Source organism: Pipra filicauda, unplaced genomic scaffold (genome assembly GCF_003945595.2).
Source record: "Pipra filicauda isolate LSUMZ 115617 unplaced genomic scaffold, ASM394559v2 scaffold15_size4787011_pilon, whole genome shotgun sequence".
NCBI classification, from domain to species: Eukaryota; Metazoa; Chordata; class Aves; order Passeriformes; family Pipridae; genus Pipra; species Pipra filicauda.
In genome coordinates, this window is record NW_024104096.1 from 2,094,380 (window position 1) to 2,116,164 (window position 21,785).

Here is a 21,785-nt window from a genome sequence, read left to right on the forward strand (position 1 = left end):
CAACCCCAAAAAAAAACTCAGCAAAACAAACCAACAAAACCCACCATACAAACAAAAAACAAACCAACCCCCATCACCACCACATGCCTCAGTTTAAATCTATATTAAATCTAGATAAGGAGAACAGCTTTTGAATTATAGGTATTTTGCATTACAGGATAATAATATTAATAGCTGATAAATAGGATGCATTTCCAGAAATATCCAAAAGAAAAAAAACAAATAACTCCAAGGCAATCTTCACAATTCCTAAAAAGGCTTTTAAGTTAAAGATTAAATGTCACTTGTTACTAAAATACATAAACCATGTCAGCAAGGTTGCCCTGCAGTATCAGCTTCAAAAAGGACAGGGGGAAAAGAAGTCACATTAGAAAACCAGCTCTTCAGATTTGGTCTTAGAGAATACATATACTCTTAGCCCAAAGTTAGCAAATATAACAAGAATTGTAGGTAAATCAGTATTGTAGGCCATCACGGAAATAAAGTGCTCTTTAAAAATCACAGTGGCAAGACAAAAAAAAGAAATTTGAAAAGAGTCACAAGTCGATTTGAGATCTTTAAAGTCTTTCTTTCAGCAACATGCTAAGGGAGGTCATGTATTTCAGAGAAAAATTTGAAGGTCATAATCATACAAGTAGCTTCAAATCAAAATAATTTTTAATACTAGATTGATTTTCAATTCACAAAAAGACACAAGACACACACACACACACACACAAAAGATAAAAATTCAAAAAGTGAAGATATTACATTTTTTTAAAATGATTGGGCTGTACTGGAAGCACTCACCAAAGGAGAGGGCAGCATGTGCCATCAGAAATTTTAAATTTTACATCATGATTGAAATACATTCAAAAAAGCTTCTATCAGATCTAATCAAAAGTTACTTGCTTTGCTGCATGCCATTTTATGACCAAAGCAAGTGAAATCAGAGAACAGTAACGATCCACTCTAGTTTTAAAATCTACAAATCAAAAGATCGGGAGAGGAAGTAAAAGCTCCAAGTCTATACACAGACCATGACAGAGGCATTGTTGTTTTACTGCTTGACAGGGCTAAAGAACTAAACTTCTCTAGGAACTCATACTTGCAGACAAACACTGCAGAAAAAAGTTGACAAAAGAGCTTTTGAATAGTGACTGCATAAGCATTTAGCATATTGCAATTACAGATAATGACCATTTATATTTTGTATTGAGATTTCTTTGAGTTCAGAAATGTAGGTCTTCTGAAGAACTGAAAAAGAAAGACCATAATACAACTAGTATTTTCTGAAAAGTATTTCTGACTAAATGACAACCTACAGGAATTGTGTACAACAACTCTTAGTTTTGACATTCATATCTGACCTTTACTTTACCTTGCAGATTTTTTTATTTTTTTTTTAATTGAGATTGCACAGATATAGATGCTTTCACCTTTTCACAATTCAAAGCATTTAAAGGTTCCGCAAATGAAAGCTTCAGTCTGGTTATAAAATGTAAAGTTTTATAAAGAAATCCAAGGTAATGCTTGCGAAAATTACTACTGGGAGAAAACATTTAATATTTACCCATGTCATTTTTCTATGTAGTCACTCTAAAATGTACTATTTTTACGCAAAAGACAGTAATATTCTTCAGCAGAAAAATGAAAGGGAAATAGGCCTATTACTTTTAATACTTTCCTTCAATACAAAGGGACTTAATGCCTTTCTGCATAACTGTAATTACTGGACGGTGCTGTATTAAATATTAGCTTTATATTCATTTGGCACACTGGATGCGTAAATAATTAGTCTGCAGAATGTGCTAAAAGTGCTAAACCAGTGCAAACTATTCACAAAACACATACTCTAGCTTGAATTGGTAGCAAATGCTGGAAGAACATTTTCCACCAAAGCTGTAAGTGCCATTTGTCCCTTATACCTACAGTTCACTTCATCTGAAAAAACTCTTCCCCAAAAAACTTCTAAAAAAAAATTGCGACCAAAGGTAGCTACAGGTCAGATTTTCTCACAGCCAATGTTTGCAGGTATTTCAACTCTTAAATTGCCTTTTAATTTACCTAATAAGTAAGTGAAAGCTTTCAAGTTTTAATATGTTTTTAGACAAACATCAGGTCATCAGTTTATATCACAAAACACAAGCAAGGCTTCACACACACAACCATCTAAAAAGCAATACAACAACATAAGTAGGGGGGCATCAGGCAGCTGGTTGAGGGAGGGGGATTGTCCTGCTCTACTCTGCACTGGTGCAGCCTCACCTTGAATATTGTGTGCAGTTTTGGGTACCACAATGTAAGAAAGACAGTATCCAAAGGAAGGCAACAAAGGGGGAAGGGCTTTGAGGAGTAGTCATATGAGGAGCAGTCATATGAGGAGCAGCTGAGGGCACTTGGTCTGTTCAGCCTGGAGAAGAGGAGACTGAGGGGAGACCTCATCGCAGTTACAACTTCCTCATGAGGGGAAGTAGAGGGGCAGGCACTGATCCCTTCTCTGTGGTGACCAGTGACAGGATCCACGGGAATGGCCTGAAGTTGTGTCAGGGGAGGTTTAGGTTGGATATTAGGAAAAGTTTCTTCTTCACCCAGAGGGTGGCTGGGTGCTAGAACAGGCTCCCCAGACAAGTGGTCATAGCACCAAGCCTGACAGAGTTCAAGAAGGGTTTGGACAATACTCTCAGGCACGTGATGTGACTCTTGGGGATGGTCCTGTGCAGGGCCAGGAATTGGACTTGATGATTCTTGTGGGTCCCTTCCAACTTAGCATATTCTGTGATTCTGTGAAAATCTAAACACACTTGGAAAGAGCATGTATCAGACACAATATAGCTGAATGTTATCTAGTCCCTGCATTTTACTACGTTATGGTTTCTTCTATGTGACCTCTGTTTATATCATTCAGTTTGAACTGAGGAAGACTACGTAGTACATCAACCTAATCCCAGTTTTATAGTTGTGGACTTCTTGTCTCTAATGATTCATGACAACTGTTTTATCTCCATGAATTTGTCTAAGCTTTATCCACACTCAACCTTTTTGCATCTATGCTTTGCAGCAAGGATTTCCACAGCTTACTGCATAAAAAAAAGTAGTATTTCGTCTTTTTTAAGTCCACCCATGTACATCTTATTGTTGCCACTTACTTCATTTATGAGAGCTGACAAATAATCACTCCATGGCTGCTGTCACAGTACACTCCACAGATTTCTAGCAGAGATTCTCCCTCAGGGCATTCTCTTCCAGGCTAAAGAGTATTACTTGAATTAAAAGCTTTCATAAAAGAAGCAATTTCACCATCTGGTCCTGGAAATTTATTTTACTGCTGATTTTGTCAGGTTGGTCACTAGTCTGTTCTGACACTCTTACTTGAGCCAAATTTTTGATAATTCCCCATAAAGATTTGCAATGTATGAACCTATTGAAGATCCTACAAGATTAAAATGTGTTCAAAAAAATTAAACAGTTTTTCAGTTATGGCTTTCTTGAAAAACTCTTCTGTATCTTGTTCATTTGCAAACATTGCAGACTTTGGGCAGCAATTATGTGGTTTGATAGATTTGAAAAAAATCAGTTTTTCAGTCTTTTGTAAGCTTTTTTGCATACTTTTTGATAAACCTCTTCTCGGTTTGGTTTTTTGGGTTTTTTTAGGTCTTTTTTGACAAGAGATGTTGTTTAAAAAAAAAAATCTTACAATACATTTACAGTAGTCTCTGTGCTACCTGCAAACACTATTGTAACAACAATAGATTTTGGCTTTTCATATGACTATGTTGACTGCTGTCCATAGACTCATTTAACAGCATCAATAATTGTAATCAGTTTAAAAAGCAATACTGTCAATTCAGAGCTACACCCAGCAAAGACAAAAAAAAAAAAAAGAATACAATTTTTTTAACTGGACCTCAATATAGTTTCAAGAAGCTGTTACCTTAACTACTGTAGTGAAGACTGAAATATATCTTAAGCCACTGACAGTGGAAGTCATGTGAAGATGAATACACACAGAAGCTTGACCAAATTTAAACCATGCTATTTTTATGAAATTACTCATGTGTTTGAAGGGTGAAGACACAAATTAAGAACAGGTTTCTTACACTTCCATCCCACTTTCACTTCCATCCCCTTAAGCACTAAGATCAGCACCCCTACACAGATGAATAGCACATTAATTGACTCCTCTCCTGCATGATTGCAGAAGTATAATTATGACAGGTAAGGAAGAACATTGCAATAAAACTGCTGAAGACCTCAGAGGTTAGATAGAAGTTACTCACATTCGTCTTTAAAGCTTCCTGAACAATGCTATTTTTTTTAAACTCCCTTTGAAATGGAGTTTCATGTGTCACAGCTCTCATTATGATTTATCAGCCATTAACCTCCTTACTTTTAAGTTACCTGCCATAGGTAATTCATTTATCACTTAATTAAGCTAACACAATTTATTCCCTGTAGGCATAGAAACTAGGAAGCCTGAGAAACAGTTGGATGCATGCTGAGCAGACTGGTGCTGTCTTCTCTCAACTGTGTAAGATGTTTTTCATTTTATGGCAAATATGATGTTATTCATAGTTACTGAAGTTTTTTATTTAAAAAAACTATATTCTTTTAATCTTAAACCTAAGAGACGGTGCCTACTGGTAACGTCTGTCACTCTGAGTAATGCATTCACACCCTTCTGTATTGAGGAATACTCATTACACATTTTGGAGCTAAAAAACTGAATTGCTACACTTTCACTTAAGAACACTATGGGCCAATACACCAGAATAGCATCCCAGTTCTTTTACCATGACATGAATCAATGACATCCAGACTCTTCTTTGAAGTATTAATCTATGTAGATTTTGTTTCTTTCCCCCCCCCCATAAGGAACATATAAGATGAAATGCAAATGTAAAAAGCTGGCCAAACTACTCTGAACTTACCCCACTTGATAATATCTTCTAAAGATAACATTCAAAACACTACTTTTCACAGAACAGCTGTAGGTGACAGAAACAGCCAATGAACATGTGGCTCTCATTGTATATATCAAGAATGTAAACAAAAGGATTTTTTTTTTTTTTTTTGAGGGAGTAGAGGTTGTGGGCTGGTTTCAGTTTGGTGGGTTTCTGTTCAGTTTGATTGTTTCATAGGGAAGTGTTTTCTGCAGGGGTAAACCTTACTCCTTCTCTACTCAAGCACAGAAGTCATATTCCAGCTAAGAGAAAGGAGGAGAGTTTTGGTTGGGTTTTTGGTTGTTTTGTGTTTGGGGTTCTTTTTGGGGTTTTTTGTTTTTTTAAACTTGGTGAAAGGGCTCCAATGTTCAAGAATCCTGTAGTATATATATACACACTGAGAAATTTATACAAAATCTGTAACAAGGTTATATAAGAATACTTAAGTCACAATCAATGAATGTCCTAGAAGATATTATTCTCAGCTTCAAAAGCATGTTCTCTATTATTCCTCTAAGGTTTTTGGAAATGCTGTAACTAAGGAAAGTGATATGTGAGTGACAACCATTTTGTCACAATCCTGAAGGCTCTGTTGACTAAATCTCCACAGCCTAAGATGATAACTCTACGACCATCCAATTCACAGTGAAAACTGAACTAGTCTTGAGATTTTATCTGGAGATTAGGAAGTCATCCATTCTACCATACTGAAGAAGACAACTTCATCCACAGCTGAGGAGGTATCAGTACTAATCAGAAGAGTTTATGTGAAAGAAGCTGGAGACAAACTGATCCAAAACATTTGTGCATCTTTAGCATTAAGAAGCCTAGAATTTTATGACACCACACAAGTCTAACAGGAGAAAACCATCTGTTCTCTTTTCCACAGTTTTTTTCTCATGATGGAGACCATCTGCAAATTTATCAAACACAGCCCCTCAGGCTTCTAAAAGAGTGAACTTCAACTACTACAAGAATCAACTGTTTTAAGACAGAACACAAAGTCCTCTTTTCACTCCCAACCTTTTCCTCACAAAACCAAAATTCTTAAAATAAGATGCTTTTGTACATCAGGGGATAATCTTCATTAATCTTGGGGAGAATATGTATCTTAGCTTTAATAATGCCTTTTTACAGGAATCTTACGGCTGAGTAAGGAAGAAACCTAAAATTCTCTATATTTTCATTGACCAGATTACTTGTACAATCATTTCTCTTTTGAGGACATTTTTGTGCCTAGAGGACAGACTATTTCCAACAAAAATATAAGCCAGTCTGAAAAGCTGTTTCAGATTTAGAGAAAAATTGTAAAAATACTGGCAATATGCTCAAAAAAGCCTCCTAGAAAAGAACGATACTACAACTTCAGAACTAAGCAACCAGCTCTAAGTTTTTGAGGCAACCAAATCATAAACTTTAAGATATTCTAGGCATTAAAAGAAAACAAACAAACAAAAAAGACTGCTGAAAAGAAAACACCCTTTGGCCCCATTCTTCCATTTGTTAACTTTGTATAAAGCAACTAAAGGCTATTACTTGCCCAGTACTAAATTCCCGAAAGAAATCTCAACTGGGACAATGATATAAAAGCAAGAGCAGGAGGATTCCATTCCTCTTCTATAGCACAGTAGAGGCAGAGGTAACCAAATGAAAGTAATTTATTTTTGTCACTGAGAGAAAAAGACAGCTTTAAATAACACCCAGAAGATAGAATGGTTTAGACTATAGGAAGAGATAAGTTACCATTTGCTGATGACAAGCCTTGCTGCTGTTAGATAGAATTAGTATCAAGGGGAGGCTACATTAAACTAAGGGAAACAGAACTCAAGAAAAAAGGCACTAGGTGTTTCAAAAGACTTGCTTCCCTCATGAGATAAACACAAACCCAAAAACCCCTCTAGGAGAACATACAAAAAATTTTCTTTTTTCATCCTGCACCGAGAGCTAAAGAAAGAACAGAACAATAGAAATAATTTCACAGCATTCAAAGCTACTACTTTAAAAGACTAGGAAAGTCACAAAGAGAAAACCTCCTTTATACCTTCTGCTGTTTTGATTTGAGAGAAAGATGAAGGCTTTTGCATTTAGTGAAGGACCAACAGCTGAGACATGAGCACTAGATTAGTAATGATCAGCTATTGAGAAATACTGCAGCATCAAACTGTCAGCTCGGTTTTCTTCAGTAGGATCGACATACATACATATCTATATATACCTATCTGGAGAAGAGTATGTTTCATTTGGCACTTCAACCCAAGCATTTATATGCATTTGTATGTATATGGTATATATCAATCAAACTGCCTTGTCACGTTTCCTAGGAATAAGCAATATGAATCTTAATTTTTTAGTTTCTAAAAGCAATGTACCACATTTTAGCTTGCCTTTTCTATTTGTGTTAGTTATACCACTTTGTGTAGATTTGTTTCTTTTTAAGGTTGCTGAAACACTTGGACATTTTTTATATAATATAAATCAACTACAACCCACTGAGAACTGCAAGTTGACAGCCACGACATTTGAAATAAGACAGGTAGCATTCAGCCTTTTCTGAGTCTGATTCTCTCCCAGGTGAGAGATTAGCATACCCTATTCCTGCCCTGATAGGTAAGAGTAAGAACAAATTCTAGATGAGAAAACATTCTTCCCTTCTCTATGCACTATTTCCTCCTTCTCTTCAAGGTAGTATTTAACTCTAACTGTTTCAGTTCTTTAATTTTTGAAAGCTTTTAATGCTGCTGCACTGAGGCTTCTCAACTACTGTATTTTATCACCTCTAAATAATAAGTCATTAACAGAAGCATTAGCCAGTCTTCTTCAGATTAAAAAAAAAAAAAAAGCAAAAACCCAACCAACACTAGGCAGACAAGACTGAAAATTCACTGATTTCTGTTACAGAGGTTCACTAGAAAAAGCCAAACTGAATAGCCACATTATTAAAAGATTATAAATGCAACTTCACACACAGCAGACACTGGTCCTTCATCTCACTGAAAGCTCATATCTTAGAAATGTGGGGTTCCACATCAATGAACCTCTGTGTCAGACTCAATGGCAGTTTTGTGATGCAGACAAATAGCTATTTGAAACTAGTTTGAGATAGCCAATGTTTTTAACCTGAGGCAATCTTGTATTGTAGTGATAGAAGTAAGGCTATTAATGAACTCACCAATATTTAACTATTCCTGTTGAGCCTCCTGTTGGTCAAATTTCACAAGTCTAGCACTGTATTGCCCAGGGCAACAAAATTAAATACGAACCATTTTCATCAGGAAAAACGCTAAAGCTCTTCCTATCTAGAGGAAACGATCAGGGCAAATTTTAAAAGGAGCCTCAAACATATTTCTGCATCTCAGTCTCAGTGTTTTTCTACAACAGAAAAATTCACATTCTTTGCTGCTCTCTACAGTAGTATATGAGTAAAACATTACAAAATTACAGGCTAGTCTTTATACTCCATCTGTTTGTAACTGACTTCTAGCTCAAGATTCACTGAGAACAAAAGCATGGTCAATACTTGCTATAGCAAATTCAGACACAACTTCCAATTTAGAGGAAAAGCAGAAAGTGAAATCTTTCCATCAGTGCAGGCAAGTGACAGCTTCAGTGATCTGAAAACTTTTACTGAGCCCAGTCACATCACATACCTGCATCTGCACGAAGAATAAATGTGCAAATGATAATAAGTGTACTGTACAGAAATTCACCCTTTCTTTGGAGTTACAGTATGGTTTACAACTCTAAAGTTTACATCCTGTTCCCTCTATTTGAAGCACCAATTCTTAATAGTGCAGTTACTAGGACACAAGTAGCGTCCTTGTCTCTAAGGAGAAGCCTGTAAGGAGACGGCAAAGTTGGAAGAAAAAAATTAACATGAACAGATACCCAGGAGACTCTCTGTTTCATTTCAATGCTGTCCTAGAGACCAACAGTATCTGCTTGACTGCCTTTCCGCACTCACACTGTGACAATGCTTCAACCTGGAAGAGGAGGACATAACAGAACTGCCCTATTCGATGCCACTCCAACCACTCAGCAACACAGTGATTTCAAGGCCCCTTGAGACTCTCAGAAACTACAGTCCTTCCTCCAACCCCACAGGCTGGAACTGCAGCAGCACTAAAGTCACTAGCTGGAAAGTCAGCCACACTTCACTGTTGGCACCGAAAGCCCCTTTCACAGCTAATTCCTTCTTAACCATGTTTCTCTCTAAAAAGTCTATTCTACATCTGACACTGAAGCTGACAGCTCCCTGAAGGGCTAGTTTTCACCTTTCTGCTCTCAACAGTAACTGAAGTTGCTGTTATTATTTCCACTTTACAAATGGAGAGCAAGGCGCAAGTCTAAAACAAACCCCATGAAATCAATTACTTTTCAGTTCTCTGCATTGTCATTTGGACAAAGCTTTAGACCTCTTGCTATTAGAAATTGCAACTAGAAACTGAAATTTTTAATAGTGTTGTTTCAGACACCAGGATAGCAATGCATTTCAATTTGTTTCCTGTGTCTGTTACCCTTGTGTGCTTGTGAGTGCCAGCTAAGTTTAGTAACTAATTAGGCTGGAGTCACAATTCCATTAGAGGTCTGGATCAGTAATTCACCAAGCAGGAAACAAAACATCTCTTGTTGAAATAACTGTAGCTTTAATTGACAGATTTTTTTTAAAAAAAGAGTTTAAAGAGGAAGAAGTCATCCAGTAGCCATACAAACCTCATTATGCTTCCACATTAGAAGCTACAAAATAGGTCACACTCAAATTGAGCGAAACCTCTGGCTGACACAACTATTTTAAACCAGCTGAACTTTGACATTGGAATAACAGCTATCAAAGATCATCCTGAACATAATTAGTAATTCCAAAACTAAGTTCTTCTCTTTATATTGACATTGGACAGTTTCAATACAAACACTACTTTCCATTGTTCTAAACAAAGCACAATAAGCAGCTGCAAAAACACTCCTTCGACAAAGAACAACCGAGTCACGTCACTACCAAGGAAGGAGCAAGCAGTAACACATAAGACTTGATGCCCCCGTAAAAAGGGCAGCTTACTGGAATAGTACAAAGAATCTTGTAATACTGAGAAAGCACAAGGGTCCAGGGTTTCCTCAGGGAGATGTATAGAAAGCAATGCTATTCTGCTATTGCACAGTAGGAGGTTACAATGAGGTGAGGGTATAGACAAAAGCTATCAATACCTTTGGAAAAGAGAACTTGAAGTATTAACACCAAGAAGGAAACAGGCAGCTTGGAAAGATTACAGTATTATAAAACCCTTGTAACAAGTATATAAGGATTAAACCACTGTAGGTCTTGGAAACTGCAAAAGCAAAAACAAGCAGAGATCAGCGTGGAATCTTTGGCAGAATTTGGTTTGGTACTAAAGAAGTTAAAAATGCAACTAAACTCTACAAATGGTAAGAGGTAAAACAAAAAGTTCCACAAATACTCTGAATCCCACTGCTGTCTGACAAAATGCACACAAATCCCAGAGCAAACCAACACATCTCTGCCTCAGTGCAGGGGAAAGCCCTCACTTTTCAGTCTTGTACATTGCCTTAAGATGGTCAGTGAAAAGCAGCTGAGGCAACAGGACACTCACAGCACTGCTCTCTCTGCATTGCAAGGCTTCCCACCTCACTAGATCAAGAAACAGTAGCAATGTATAGAATCAGAGTACCTTACCCCACTTCACAACACACAAGGCAGAGCATGTTGCCTTCCTTCTACACAAATGTGGGACTTTTATGTATCTTCATTGACCTTTGCAAAAAGAGTAAAAGGGTCAATGTTCAGAGCCACTCCTGACTCAAACAGCTTTCACTGACTGTCTAATCGTTTGTGCTGTGCTTGGTACTGGGATTCACTGGCGCTTAACAGGCTGGTAAGTACTACTGAAAGAGTTAAATAATAAATCTGTGCACAGATAAATTTTATCCAAGAGGGATACAATGGCCTTGCATATCATACAGAACTAAAACTTCAGGTCACTTAGTTTTCCCACAGCCTTCCCAAATTCCTATTTCTACTTGTGCCATCTCCTTGGTCTGTGAACCTCTTTCAGTGTATCTATTTGCTATATGCATACCAGTTCAGCAACTCCTAAGGGAGGAAAAAGGATTGGGGGAAATAAAAGTTTGCCAAAGGAGCAAATAGTTCCACAAATCTTTTAAGTGTTTCTGTGTCAAGTCTTGGAAGCTTGATAAGGGATGGAGAACATATTTATGTAGAATCTTAAGTCCAGCTTCAGAAGCACAACAAAAAGAAAAAAAACCCCAAAAAATAGTTATCTTTGGGTCTTGTTTTCCTTAACTGCATCTGAATATAAAGGTTACTACAGTTATCAAGTTTACATGCAATGCAGGCCACTTCCAAAAGATCCCCAACTTATACTGGCTCCCTGTCCCCAAAAACAGATTCCCCACAAACCAGCATGAGGGTGACAGGGAGACTAAGCACAAATCACTGGAGCTCTGCTGACCTATATAGACACAGTAATAAAGCATAGCAACGGAGAAATGTTGCATCTCTAGCCTTCAAAGACTGCAGTACTTCATATTCTATTATACTACCCTTCCTGCCTTATCATTCTCATTTTATATGCAGTACTTCACACTTCCAAGGTCCACTTCTCCTCCTCCTCCCCTCTGTCCACTCCCAAGAAAATACAGAGAACTATAAATGTGACTATGAAGGATATAACTATGAAAAGCAAAAGGTATTTGTATTGAACTATAAAGAACCAGATTTTTTTACATACCTTGAATTGAATGTGATGCTAATTAAAGCATTTGAATTATCTAAGAATACATGCCAGAAAAAACAGCTTATTAAGAAAAAGGATATTAAGCAAGCAAGTGCTCCTGCAGCATGCAATGAGATGGTTGACTTGGGAGGCTAATGAATTAGTATAAACAATTTAAATCTAATTTAATTTAACAATGTAGAGCATTTGTGCATTGCAAAGCAACAGATAGTAATTTGTTTCTTCATTAAATCAAAGATAAAATTGCTGATTACCCTTCCCTGAACTATTTTATTGAAGAGGATGGCAAACAAATTTTATATTTAGTCATAAAAGTTCATGACTAGTCCCCAAACAAGCAAATGTAACCAGTGAAGGATACCAGTGAACATAATATAGACCAGCTGTGGTTTAGGGCAACACATTATTCAGTCAAAACAGAGTCTCACATTTTAGCAGTTAGTGAGCAAATGTTTATACAGAAAATACAGCATTTTAAGTTTAATTTTTATTTCCACAAAACATATCTAAACAGCACTATTTACTATTCACCAACTTTAAAAGTCTTAAAATTATATGTTAAGAATGCTAAGCATTTGGTACTGCCAGAAGTACTAAAATTATTAACTCCCTCTCTATTTTACAGATAAATTTATAAACTTGCCTCAAAAGTGTTACCGGTGATATCAAATTCTGGTGGAACAAAGGCACCCTCTGGATCATCTTTGGAAGCAAAAGAAAACATGTCAGATTAGAAACTAGTAGTCTTACTTGTTTAAAAAAAAACCAAACAGAAACCAATTTGATGATACAAATTTAATTATACACTCACATCGGATACAAAAGAAACAGTGTATAGCAGTATTTTGGTTCACTCATATTTGATATACAAAGAACTTGTTATCTATGTTTCTACTACTGCAAGTAAAATAAATTGCTCTTTTCAAACATTCTGCAAGAAGATACCATAATTTTCCTACTAAGAAACAAAACAGATTAAACACCCACAAAGAAATACACTTAACATGTCTAGCCACTTCTTGCCTTCAGACATTTATGTCTGGACCAAGTTATCACCTTAGCTGGTGCGGCTCAGAAGTCCGCTTTGATTAATGGAACACTTCCATTCACTATTTTCCACTGCAGACCTGGGTGATAAGGGTTCAAGCAGCAAAACCAATCTGAACAGCTAATTGCCCCTTCATCTACAGGCCAGCTTAGAACTCTGACCTTTCTGTTTAGTTTGTTTTACTTACGATAAAAAAGTTGAGGCAGCAAATTCCATATGCACATGTAGCTTAGCAGAGAACTGAGCTACTGCAGCAGACAACTCTGAGTGAAGATGTTCTTTTCTTCCTTCTACCTCTTAAGAGAGACTGATGTTGCTGCTGCATCCAAGCAGGTATGTAGTATCACACTGTACTGATGTCACCAGCATGTACCGCTGAACCCAGTAAAGAACACCACGGAATTAAACAAGTGCACGACTAAAAACCTACTCTTCACATACTTATTTGACTCACCTAATCCATCCTTTTGAGAAGCTCAGTGGATGACTGACATCATTTGCAAGCAAAAATTATGTTTCCCTTCTCAGTAAGGAGAAAAAAATAGTATGCTCAGAGGCATAGCATACTCATCATAGCTTTAGGTTTAATAGAACTTTTGTGCCTGTATTTTAGAAGTGAAATGCAAAGCTCTTACTGTGAAGACACTAAACTCAGTTATATGGAAAAGACTATTAGAGAGGACTTTTTTTTTTACATATTCATATATTGCAGCTACATGGCACAGCTGACTATCCAGATGCTACTGACTGATTTACAGCTCCTTATGATGTTCCCAATCCTATTTTCCCACTGAAAAGGAGGGGTGTCTAACTAATTTTGTATTCCTTACCCACCCCCCACATTTTTTCCTGATATTTCAGGAGGAGGGGGTGGGCAAAAGGGGAAGGGAACTAACGGACAGATGTTTTGTCTCCTCCTCTTCCCCACCTGCAGACTTCTGCCCCTTTTCATCTCCATGCTACCTTCTCCCTTTCTTTCCATAGAACACTTTAAAGGCTGTACAAGCATACAACTGTTATCGCTGGTACAGCTCACTGTATTCTTCTAATATAATGTTTACAATGGAAATTTGTTTGATCTCAAGAGACAAGAAAATATCAGACCTCTTGGCAGAACATCCTATTGAATGTTTGTCACTTTAGCTCCACAGAACCTGCAGGAAGCAAAGCTTGCTACTAAAGCAGAGATGACAGGCTGTTCACTTTCCCTTACTGGCAAGCAAATCCAGAGGTTATAATTTCCTTCTGGAAGAATAAATCCATAGGCAACAACTACAAGGAAGTAAAAAGGACAACCTCCCCAAGTGCCTATCTAACAAACTATATTTTAACCAAATAGTAACAAGATCTGAGGGAAATAGAAAGAGCCAAAGACACAGTGGAATGTGTGAGAGAGAAACAGAATATTAACATAACTTTTTGCATTCCTAGGGAAAATACAACGTTTTTAAAGAGAACTAATAAAAAGTCTCTTCCTTAGAGATGAACACGACTTCAGGGAACTAAATCTTTGTACATTTGCTTTGCATAGGAATTTGTTATCCCATATTTTAAGCACTTGAATACAGCAAATTCCTGGATCAATTGTTTGCCAGCTATTCAACTAGACTAAAACATTTAAAAAGAAATTGATTTTTTTCTTTCCCAGCTGCATTTTTCATTCACTAGATTTATTCTCTTCATTGCAAATGAAGAGAATTTTTCATTCACTAGATTTATTCTCTTCAACAAGTCTTTCATATACCCTTGGTTTGTACAAAGCCAGCTTCTTTTTCTTTTTTTAATTTCGAAGTACAACAAGCTCCTTAAAATAAAGAAAATTGATTCCACATTACCCTATTAATATGAAACTAAAAGTTGACTCTCATATATTTGAAAAATTTAACAAAAAAGAAACATCACAGCAATTATGAAGACACATTTTCATCTTTAATAATTACACTTTATTAAGTTATATGTTTATTTGAAATACCATCTTTAATTCTAAAGAAGGCAACAAATCTTCATTTGTTGCCATGCCACCTTACCTCATTTTTATCTAATATTTTTTAAAATACTGTAATGTAGATTTTGACTAAAATAATAAACACTTATTCTGACATGGATTTAAAAATAAATTGGGTTAAAGAAAACACAATAAAAACTTGAATAGTGTGTATATAGACTAAAATGGTTCTCCTAGTTATGAGTTGACAATTTCAGAAGTACCATCAAATAAGAGCTGTTTGGGTTTTTTCTGTTGTTTTGTAAAATCATTAATAGGCTCAAGATCCATCATCTTGAAATGGATCATGTGAGAAAGGAACAGCAACAATAACATGCTTTTTTGTCTATGCTAAAACCGAAAGTTTTTTAAAGTATCCCCCTGTTCACTGCTACAATACCTGAAGATCTTACAGCTACTCCATCCTTCTTTCTAATATTAAAATTAATTTCTCAGTCAGTTCCCACATTTGCTGAGACTAAAAATCATGATTTAAAAAAAATAACCATTCTTTATTCAAGGGAAAGCTCTAAAAAATAATAAAAAAAATAAAAGGCCCTTACTGAAGAGAGAGCTCTCCTTTTTAACAGCAAATGTGCACTAGAATTGCCCCATTCTTTACGCTCACAATCACCAAGATACACTGAATATCAGCTTTCTATAGAAATAGAACATATCTATAAAATTAGAAGATCTGGAAGAGAGTAAGGATGTGTTTTACACAGGTAAAGACTTGAGCACAGATACACAAATACATAATCTACAGTGTTTGAAATGGACATAAATAAGATATCAGCTAGATAAGTCTTAAAATAACTAAGAAGAATTTTCTAAGCAAACTCAGAACAGCCCTTGTTCATCAAAACTGAACATGTAGTTTCATATGGACCTACACACCCACTCCAAATAAGTTTTTATCTTTATCTTAATTGTCTTCAAAATAGAATGCAATATGTTACTGCAGTTTCTCACTATAACTTTCCATAGTTCTAAAACAAATAGCCTGGAAACACAAATACTTACCACTGAGCTGTTCCATGAAGCATACATTGCCATTGGTGTTAAAAGCCAAAGTGTCAGGAGTGATGCAGAGTGTCTGGAAGATTGCAGAATGGGCAATGCTCTTCAGAGAATGGCAACACTCCAGGCAAATTGCCCAAATATCTTGCTCAGTAAGACAGCTATCCCGCAGTGACAAAATATCAGCAAGGGACACATTCTCCTGCCAAGACACGAATTAATAAATTACCCTGGATTTCATGACACTGCTTTGTATATCATAGATTACATTTGACACAATTGGCTACAAGTAATGTTTCCAGCAAGTTCTCAGACTTTCTAGGACACTGATTAACACCCCAAGAAATACCAAGTGCATCTTTGCTCATAACACAGAGTGTTTTAAGAAGCACAGTTAACTGGAACAAAGATATCACAGTATGCTAATATGAAGTTATTTAAGTTATTTACTATGGGAGATCTGAAAGTTACATAAACGTTGCATCACAGTTAGTGAAACAGACCATTTGGAGGTGAAAGTGGAGAGACTGTGTTAAAACATTTTGTTTCATCTATGCCTCTCTCAAGCTCTCCCAGGTGCCTTCACATAAACTACTTAAAACTTCTCTTCACAGCACTTCTCCCTATCACCTGTGATCTAGGAAAAAGTACCCTCTCATTAGTCTGTCTTAAGAATGATGCCGTTATGAAGCTTAGTGGTGTAGACCATTTAATAAACATTCAAAAGCCAAACATGCCATAGGAAAACTGTTCTTATACTTTGACTTAGAATCACTTCGGTTGTCCTAGGCCTCCCCATTACACTCAGAGCTCTTAGCGATCAAAAGAGGTTATGGATTTCATTTTTAAGTTACTGTCCTAAACTGTAAGTCAACTTGCATTGACCCTGTTATCACAGTAAGGCTACCAAGAGTCTAGTTCCAAAAAAATGTGTCTCTAATGTGGCTTTACCGGTCAAGATGTTCAGAAACAATGCTTGTCTCAAAGCAGCTAGCCTTTCCATGGACATTTTTTAGAATACAAAGCTAATACATCACTCATAGCTACAGAAGTAAAGTTTTCATGAACTTAAAGGAATGACAAAAAAAAAAAAAGACCCAAACGAACAAAACATCAATTCCATCTCTACGGAAAAAATAAGGTAACAAAAATGGAAGGTAATCTACAGAAGTTACTCTGCATCAGAGCTATAACCACTATTACTTACAAAGTGTTTTCTCATTTATATGTAAGTAATTTAAACTAAAGACTATACTTCTCAATGACATTAAATGTATATTGAATGGAAGATGTAGCTGCACATTACTTAGAAAATAGAAAAAAGAAAGTATGTCATCATCAGCAAAAGAGAATATGAGGTATCTTACAGCTCAGAAAACTGAGCTTTAAACTTTTAATCCTTTGGAAAATACAGTTATAACTTTCTTTATGTACTTCAGTACTGGAGAACATTAATGATATTTGGATTACTGTATACAGAAGGGTTAACAGTTTTTAACATGTCTTTTAGAGAACTAAGCACTACTCTCACAATATACTTCAAAAAAGGACCAAATCTTAGTCCAAATATGTATTGTGCTTTTTAGTCTAAAGTATAACGCTTAATAAATAAATATGAGGTAGGAAATAAAGCATGCTCACTGTTGTTTGGGAAACTTAACTTCTCTTTTCAATACTCTTATTTTTCATCAGCCAGGAGATGCACTGATTTACTAATGGCAGCATTGCTACAGTGGTTTCTAGCACTAACCATGGATCCTAGTCTCATTAAATTCAGTCCTACAAAATACTGAACAGCAAAAGATCTCAGACACAAGATCTCATTTTCTCTGTGCTGTGAGGGTGAATAAGGAGGTTTTGCACATCCCCATAAGGAACCTCTTCCAGGCATGACGAGCAGCACAGAGGTTCCTCTATCCGCAAACAACCATTTGCGAGGAGCTGCACTACAAACTGTTGGGCTTGGGAACTGACCAAGCTGACAGGTAGAGTGAGGAGAGGCTCGCAAAGAAAAGACAAATTGCTTCTTCAATGGCCAACAAAAAAAAAAAAAAAAGTAAAAAAAAAAGTTCATCAAAGCAATGAGCCAGTAACTATTTTTACTTTTCCTAGAATCATCTAGCTAAGTGACATAATGGCATTTGCCACAACAGCAACATAAAGGGATGTTTCACTAATCAAGATGCAAAACTATGAGTTTCATCTGTGCATATGGACCAAAGAGGCTCAATTTACAGTTTGTGTGAAAAAAATAAAAACTGCAATCTTTTAAGACAGACTCAATATCAAATTCCAGTTACAGTAAGGACTTAATAGAATTTCTTTTGAGTCAAACTTCAAGGCTGAACTTCAGTGCAGATAACTATCAGCAGTATATACCTACAGTATAAACCTCCAAAAACACATTTGTCTTGTGGTTATTTGGGAAGTAAATGAAAGGTCATGTAAATCTCATGTCAGAAGAAGCTTATCTTCATTACAAGAGATGAGAAAGTTATGCAGTACAGAAAAAGGAAAAAAAGAAGAAAAAAGAATAAAAGGCCTATGAATGTTCAGTGGCTCCCATCAGCAATGGATGGCTAGATGAAGACAAAACAATCAAAAAAGATAAAACAAAAGACTACCATTAGCAAGCCTTTCTATTTTCAATGCTCCAGGACAATAAGTTATTTACTTCACAGAAAGTTTGTATTTCCCAAACGATCACACTATCTTGACCTTAGTTATTCAAGCTGCTATTGCAGCAAAGCAAGGCCTTTGTAGAGAACAAAGCACTGAAAACATGAGACATGCAGTTGACTAGTTCGCATCCCCAAAGCAACACAAAACCAAAGTTTTGCTGTGGGACAAAAACATCCTTTTAAGACTGTAACACAGGAGGTTCTGGTAATCTGAATCTTCTGGCAAGCTACTACTTCAATACTTTGGACCACTGAAAGTTGGTTCACTCGAATGTGGTACATATCAGAGATGCTGATGCCTCTTTTGCCTCTTTCAGCAAAAGACACTTGTATAAAAGTGTCTAGTTTTACTACTGTTTAAAAACTACGAAAAGTGAACAGGTCAGACAAGCTTATTGCTTAATTATTCACTTTAGTTCTCATTTTTCCCTTATAGTTTCTTCACCAAATATAAAACAGTTCAGTAGCATATAACTAAGCAGAGATATTAAGAGAGAGCAGGTAGAGAAAACAAATTAATTGGCCACAGACAACTTCTCAAAAAAAATTAAATTAAATATTAAGGAGTGTGAAACAAAGAAAAGTTCTAGTAGAGAAAGGAATTTGAAACATATCTTCATCCTCAGCAACTCCTACTGTTCAACTCAGGCAGATTCTGCTTCACATATTGATAAAAAAAACATATGCATCAGACACCAATCTCATTCCTTATACTAGGTACAATGATGAGAAATGCACTAAATGACTAAGCAGCTGGGAGTTCAGTACAACAGCATTGACAGCTTTCTGGCACCTAAGTCTTTTTGCCATGATAATTCACACAGACTTCAAATCCATCTTCCAGAATCTCAGAAAATGTGGCAAACACCATTCTTTACATTTATCGCATTTGAAGAAAAACACTGGGTTGCCTCAGTAAGCTCTCTGTGTAGTCTTCAAAGCAGCACTTTTTTATTAACTTCTGTAATCACCAGGTTGTCATTCTCTCAACAAAAATACTGAAACTATTTACGTTTCCAGAATAACTAAATAGATGGGACTGGTGGAAGTCCACAATGAAAGTATATATTGACCAGTAATGGAAAATGGGCCCAGGTCTTTCTCATACATAAGAGCTGACCCTGAGCTTTCTCTCCCATGCTGAAGAAATACTCTAAATACTTAAGCTAATGTGTAAAAATGAGGCCACTACCACCTTCCTTCTATGTCTTGCATGAGCCAGTCTGAGAGGGCCTACTGCACTGAACACTACAGATGGCAGAAGAGCCAAACTGCTGAGCCATTCGGTGACTTAGGAAAACTGAAAAGGACTTTTCATTTTCAACCTCACTTTTAAATCCTGATTCAGCTTAGATTCTTGACATAGCAAAAAAGAAAGTTTGCAAGATCTGGTGTGGGAAATGAGCGGCTCACATATGGCTCACCAAACCTTTACTTAAAAAAAAAAAAAAAGGAAGAAAACTACAAACATTTTGCCCAAATATTCCCAAGGGAGTAAAAAACACACATCACGTGGAAAGATACAAAGATGAGCAAGAGCAATAAAAAGCAAGTGCAAACCCAATAATAAATCCAGACAAATGTGATGACAAGCACTGGGTTAAGCTACAGGTTATTGGGTACAACAACTGAACAAACAGATTTTACAGTTTGGCGGGTTTGGGCTTTTTTTCTTTTATTGCTCAGTGTCAAAGGCCTTTTTGCACAGGGCAGCAATATACGGCTGTACAAAACACTGGTTGGCAGCTTCTGGAAACGGCTGAGCCCATGTAAATTTCCCTTCACCGAGTGCGACAAGGACACGTACTCGCCAACTGCAGCATTAGCCCAGGGCTATGACAGCAGCGACGAGACACCCCGCACTCGAGGACCGTGACTTTGCTGTTGTATGGGGAAGGTGCACGGGGATGGGCCAAGCCCAACTTACTCGCTGGGACCGGCGGGCAGGGGAGGCGAGGAGCCGGCGGGGCGCGCACGGGGAGCTCACGGCGCTGCCGCCGCGGCCCGGCCGCTCCCCCGGCCCGGTCCGGCCGCACCTTCAGGCCGCTTCACCACAGGTGAGCGCAAGGGTGGCGGCTCAGTCCCCGCACCTGCCTTACTCACCTCATCCTCCAGCAGAGTCGGCAGAGGCTCGAAATCGTAGCAGTTCACCTCCTCCTCCTCCTCCTCATAAAACACGTCCTCTGCGGCATTAAGAGCCTCCATCCCGCCGGGCGAGGGAGCAGAGGCTTCACCTCCGCAGCCTCCCTATGCGCCCGGAGCACTGCCCTCGGCCCCCGCCGCGGCTCATTCCCCTCACCCGCCCGCGGGCTGCCCCCGGCCGCGACCCCCGCGGTGCCGCCCGCCCGCTTTAACCCCTTCCCGGGCCGGGCCCGACCGCGGGGCGCCCCCGCCCCTCCCGCGCCGCCGCTCACGCCGCGGCAGCGCTGCCATGGCAACGGCCGCCGCCGCCTCGCCCGCGCGGCCTCACTGCGGCGCCGCCCGCCCTCCTGCGGCGCCGCCCGCCCGCGCCGCGCCCCGGGCGGCCCCGGCAGCCACAGGGGGATGGCCGAGGAGCGCGGCGTGTCCCCCGGCCTGGGCGACTCCGCTGGCGGGGAGCCGCTGACGGTGGGAAGGGGGCGGCGTGGCGGTGCGCCCTGAGGAGCGTGACCGCCGCAGTGCCGGCTGCGGCCGCCGGGGCCGGTGCCTGGTTCGGCCGCGCTCTGCGGGCGAACGGCGGCGGCGGGAGGGAGGGTTGGTGTCGGGGAGAGGCCGAGGCGGCAGCGGTGCCTGGCCCCGAGGCGCTGCCCGGCGCTGAGCGATCCCCGCCCCGCCTGCCCGAGCCCCCCGGGCCCGCGTTACCGCCGCCGGCTCTGCAAACCGCTGGGTTTACTGGACAAACCGGTGGTTAGAATTAGGCGAACAAGTATTTGCATGATCATGGCATAACTCCTGACGCAGTTCGAACTATAACAACCGCAAACAAAACCAAGCCGGTATCACCAGCTTTCTGTTCGTCAGTCGTGGCCCATTTTTGCACTCGACAGGGCTTAGGGTGCCTCAAGTAACTTCGTTAAGACTCCCCTTGAAATCAAAAGTTCAAGATCAAGAATTCCTTCAAAACCACCACCTGCATAAGCCAGTTTTTATTTCAAGTAAACCTCATTGGAGAGTTCAGGTGGTTTTGAGTAAACAGGCCTGGGAATAGGAATTGGCATTCGGTAATGGACAGATAACCCCTGAGCAGGTGTCTCCTGATTTAACTTTAAGCCACATCAGAATCTTACATCTCCATTGTAAACAATGGTGGATGGTGAGAATATACTCTTTTGTCCTGTAATTAAATTTTAGAACTACAGATACTTGGAAAATAATGGTGCCAAT

At 38.5% G+C, this 21,785-nt stretch overlaps 1 protein-coding gene across 4 annotated transcripts in view; it reads right to left on the minus strand.

The window, feature by feature from the left end:
* The window catches only part of KNDC1 (kinase non-catalytic C-lobe domain containing 1), a 61,054-nt gene extending 40,331 nt beyond the window's left edge, over positions 1 to 20,723 (minus strand). For 3 of the 4 annotated variants that reach the window (XM_027710920.2, XM_027710919.2, XM_039379190.1), the window contains exons 1-3: positions 20,526 to 20,723; positions 15,745 to 15,943; positions 12,333 to 12,391 (exon numbers count right to left, since the gene is read on the minus strand). In XM_027710920.2, coding sequence (XP_027566721.1) covers positions 12,333 to 12,391; positions 15,745 to 15,943; positions 20,526 to 20,627 — 360 coding nt within the window. In that variant the 5' untranslated portion in view covers positions 20,628 to 20,723. Of the gene's footprint in view, positions 1 to 12,332; positions 12,392 to 12,924; positions 13,113 to 15,744; positions 15,944 to 20,525 lie in introns of those variants that run through there. The other variant, XM_027710921.2, reaches the window with a different exon arrangement.
* Between the last annotated feature and the right edge of the window lie 1,062 nt (positions 20,724 to 21,785).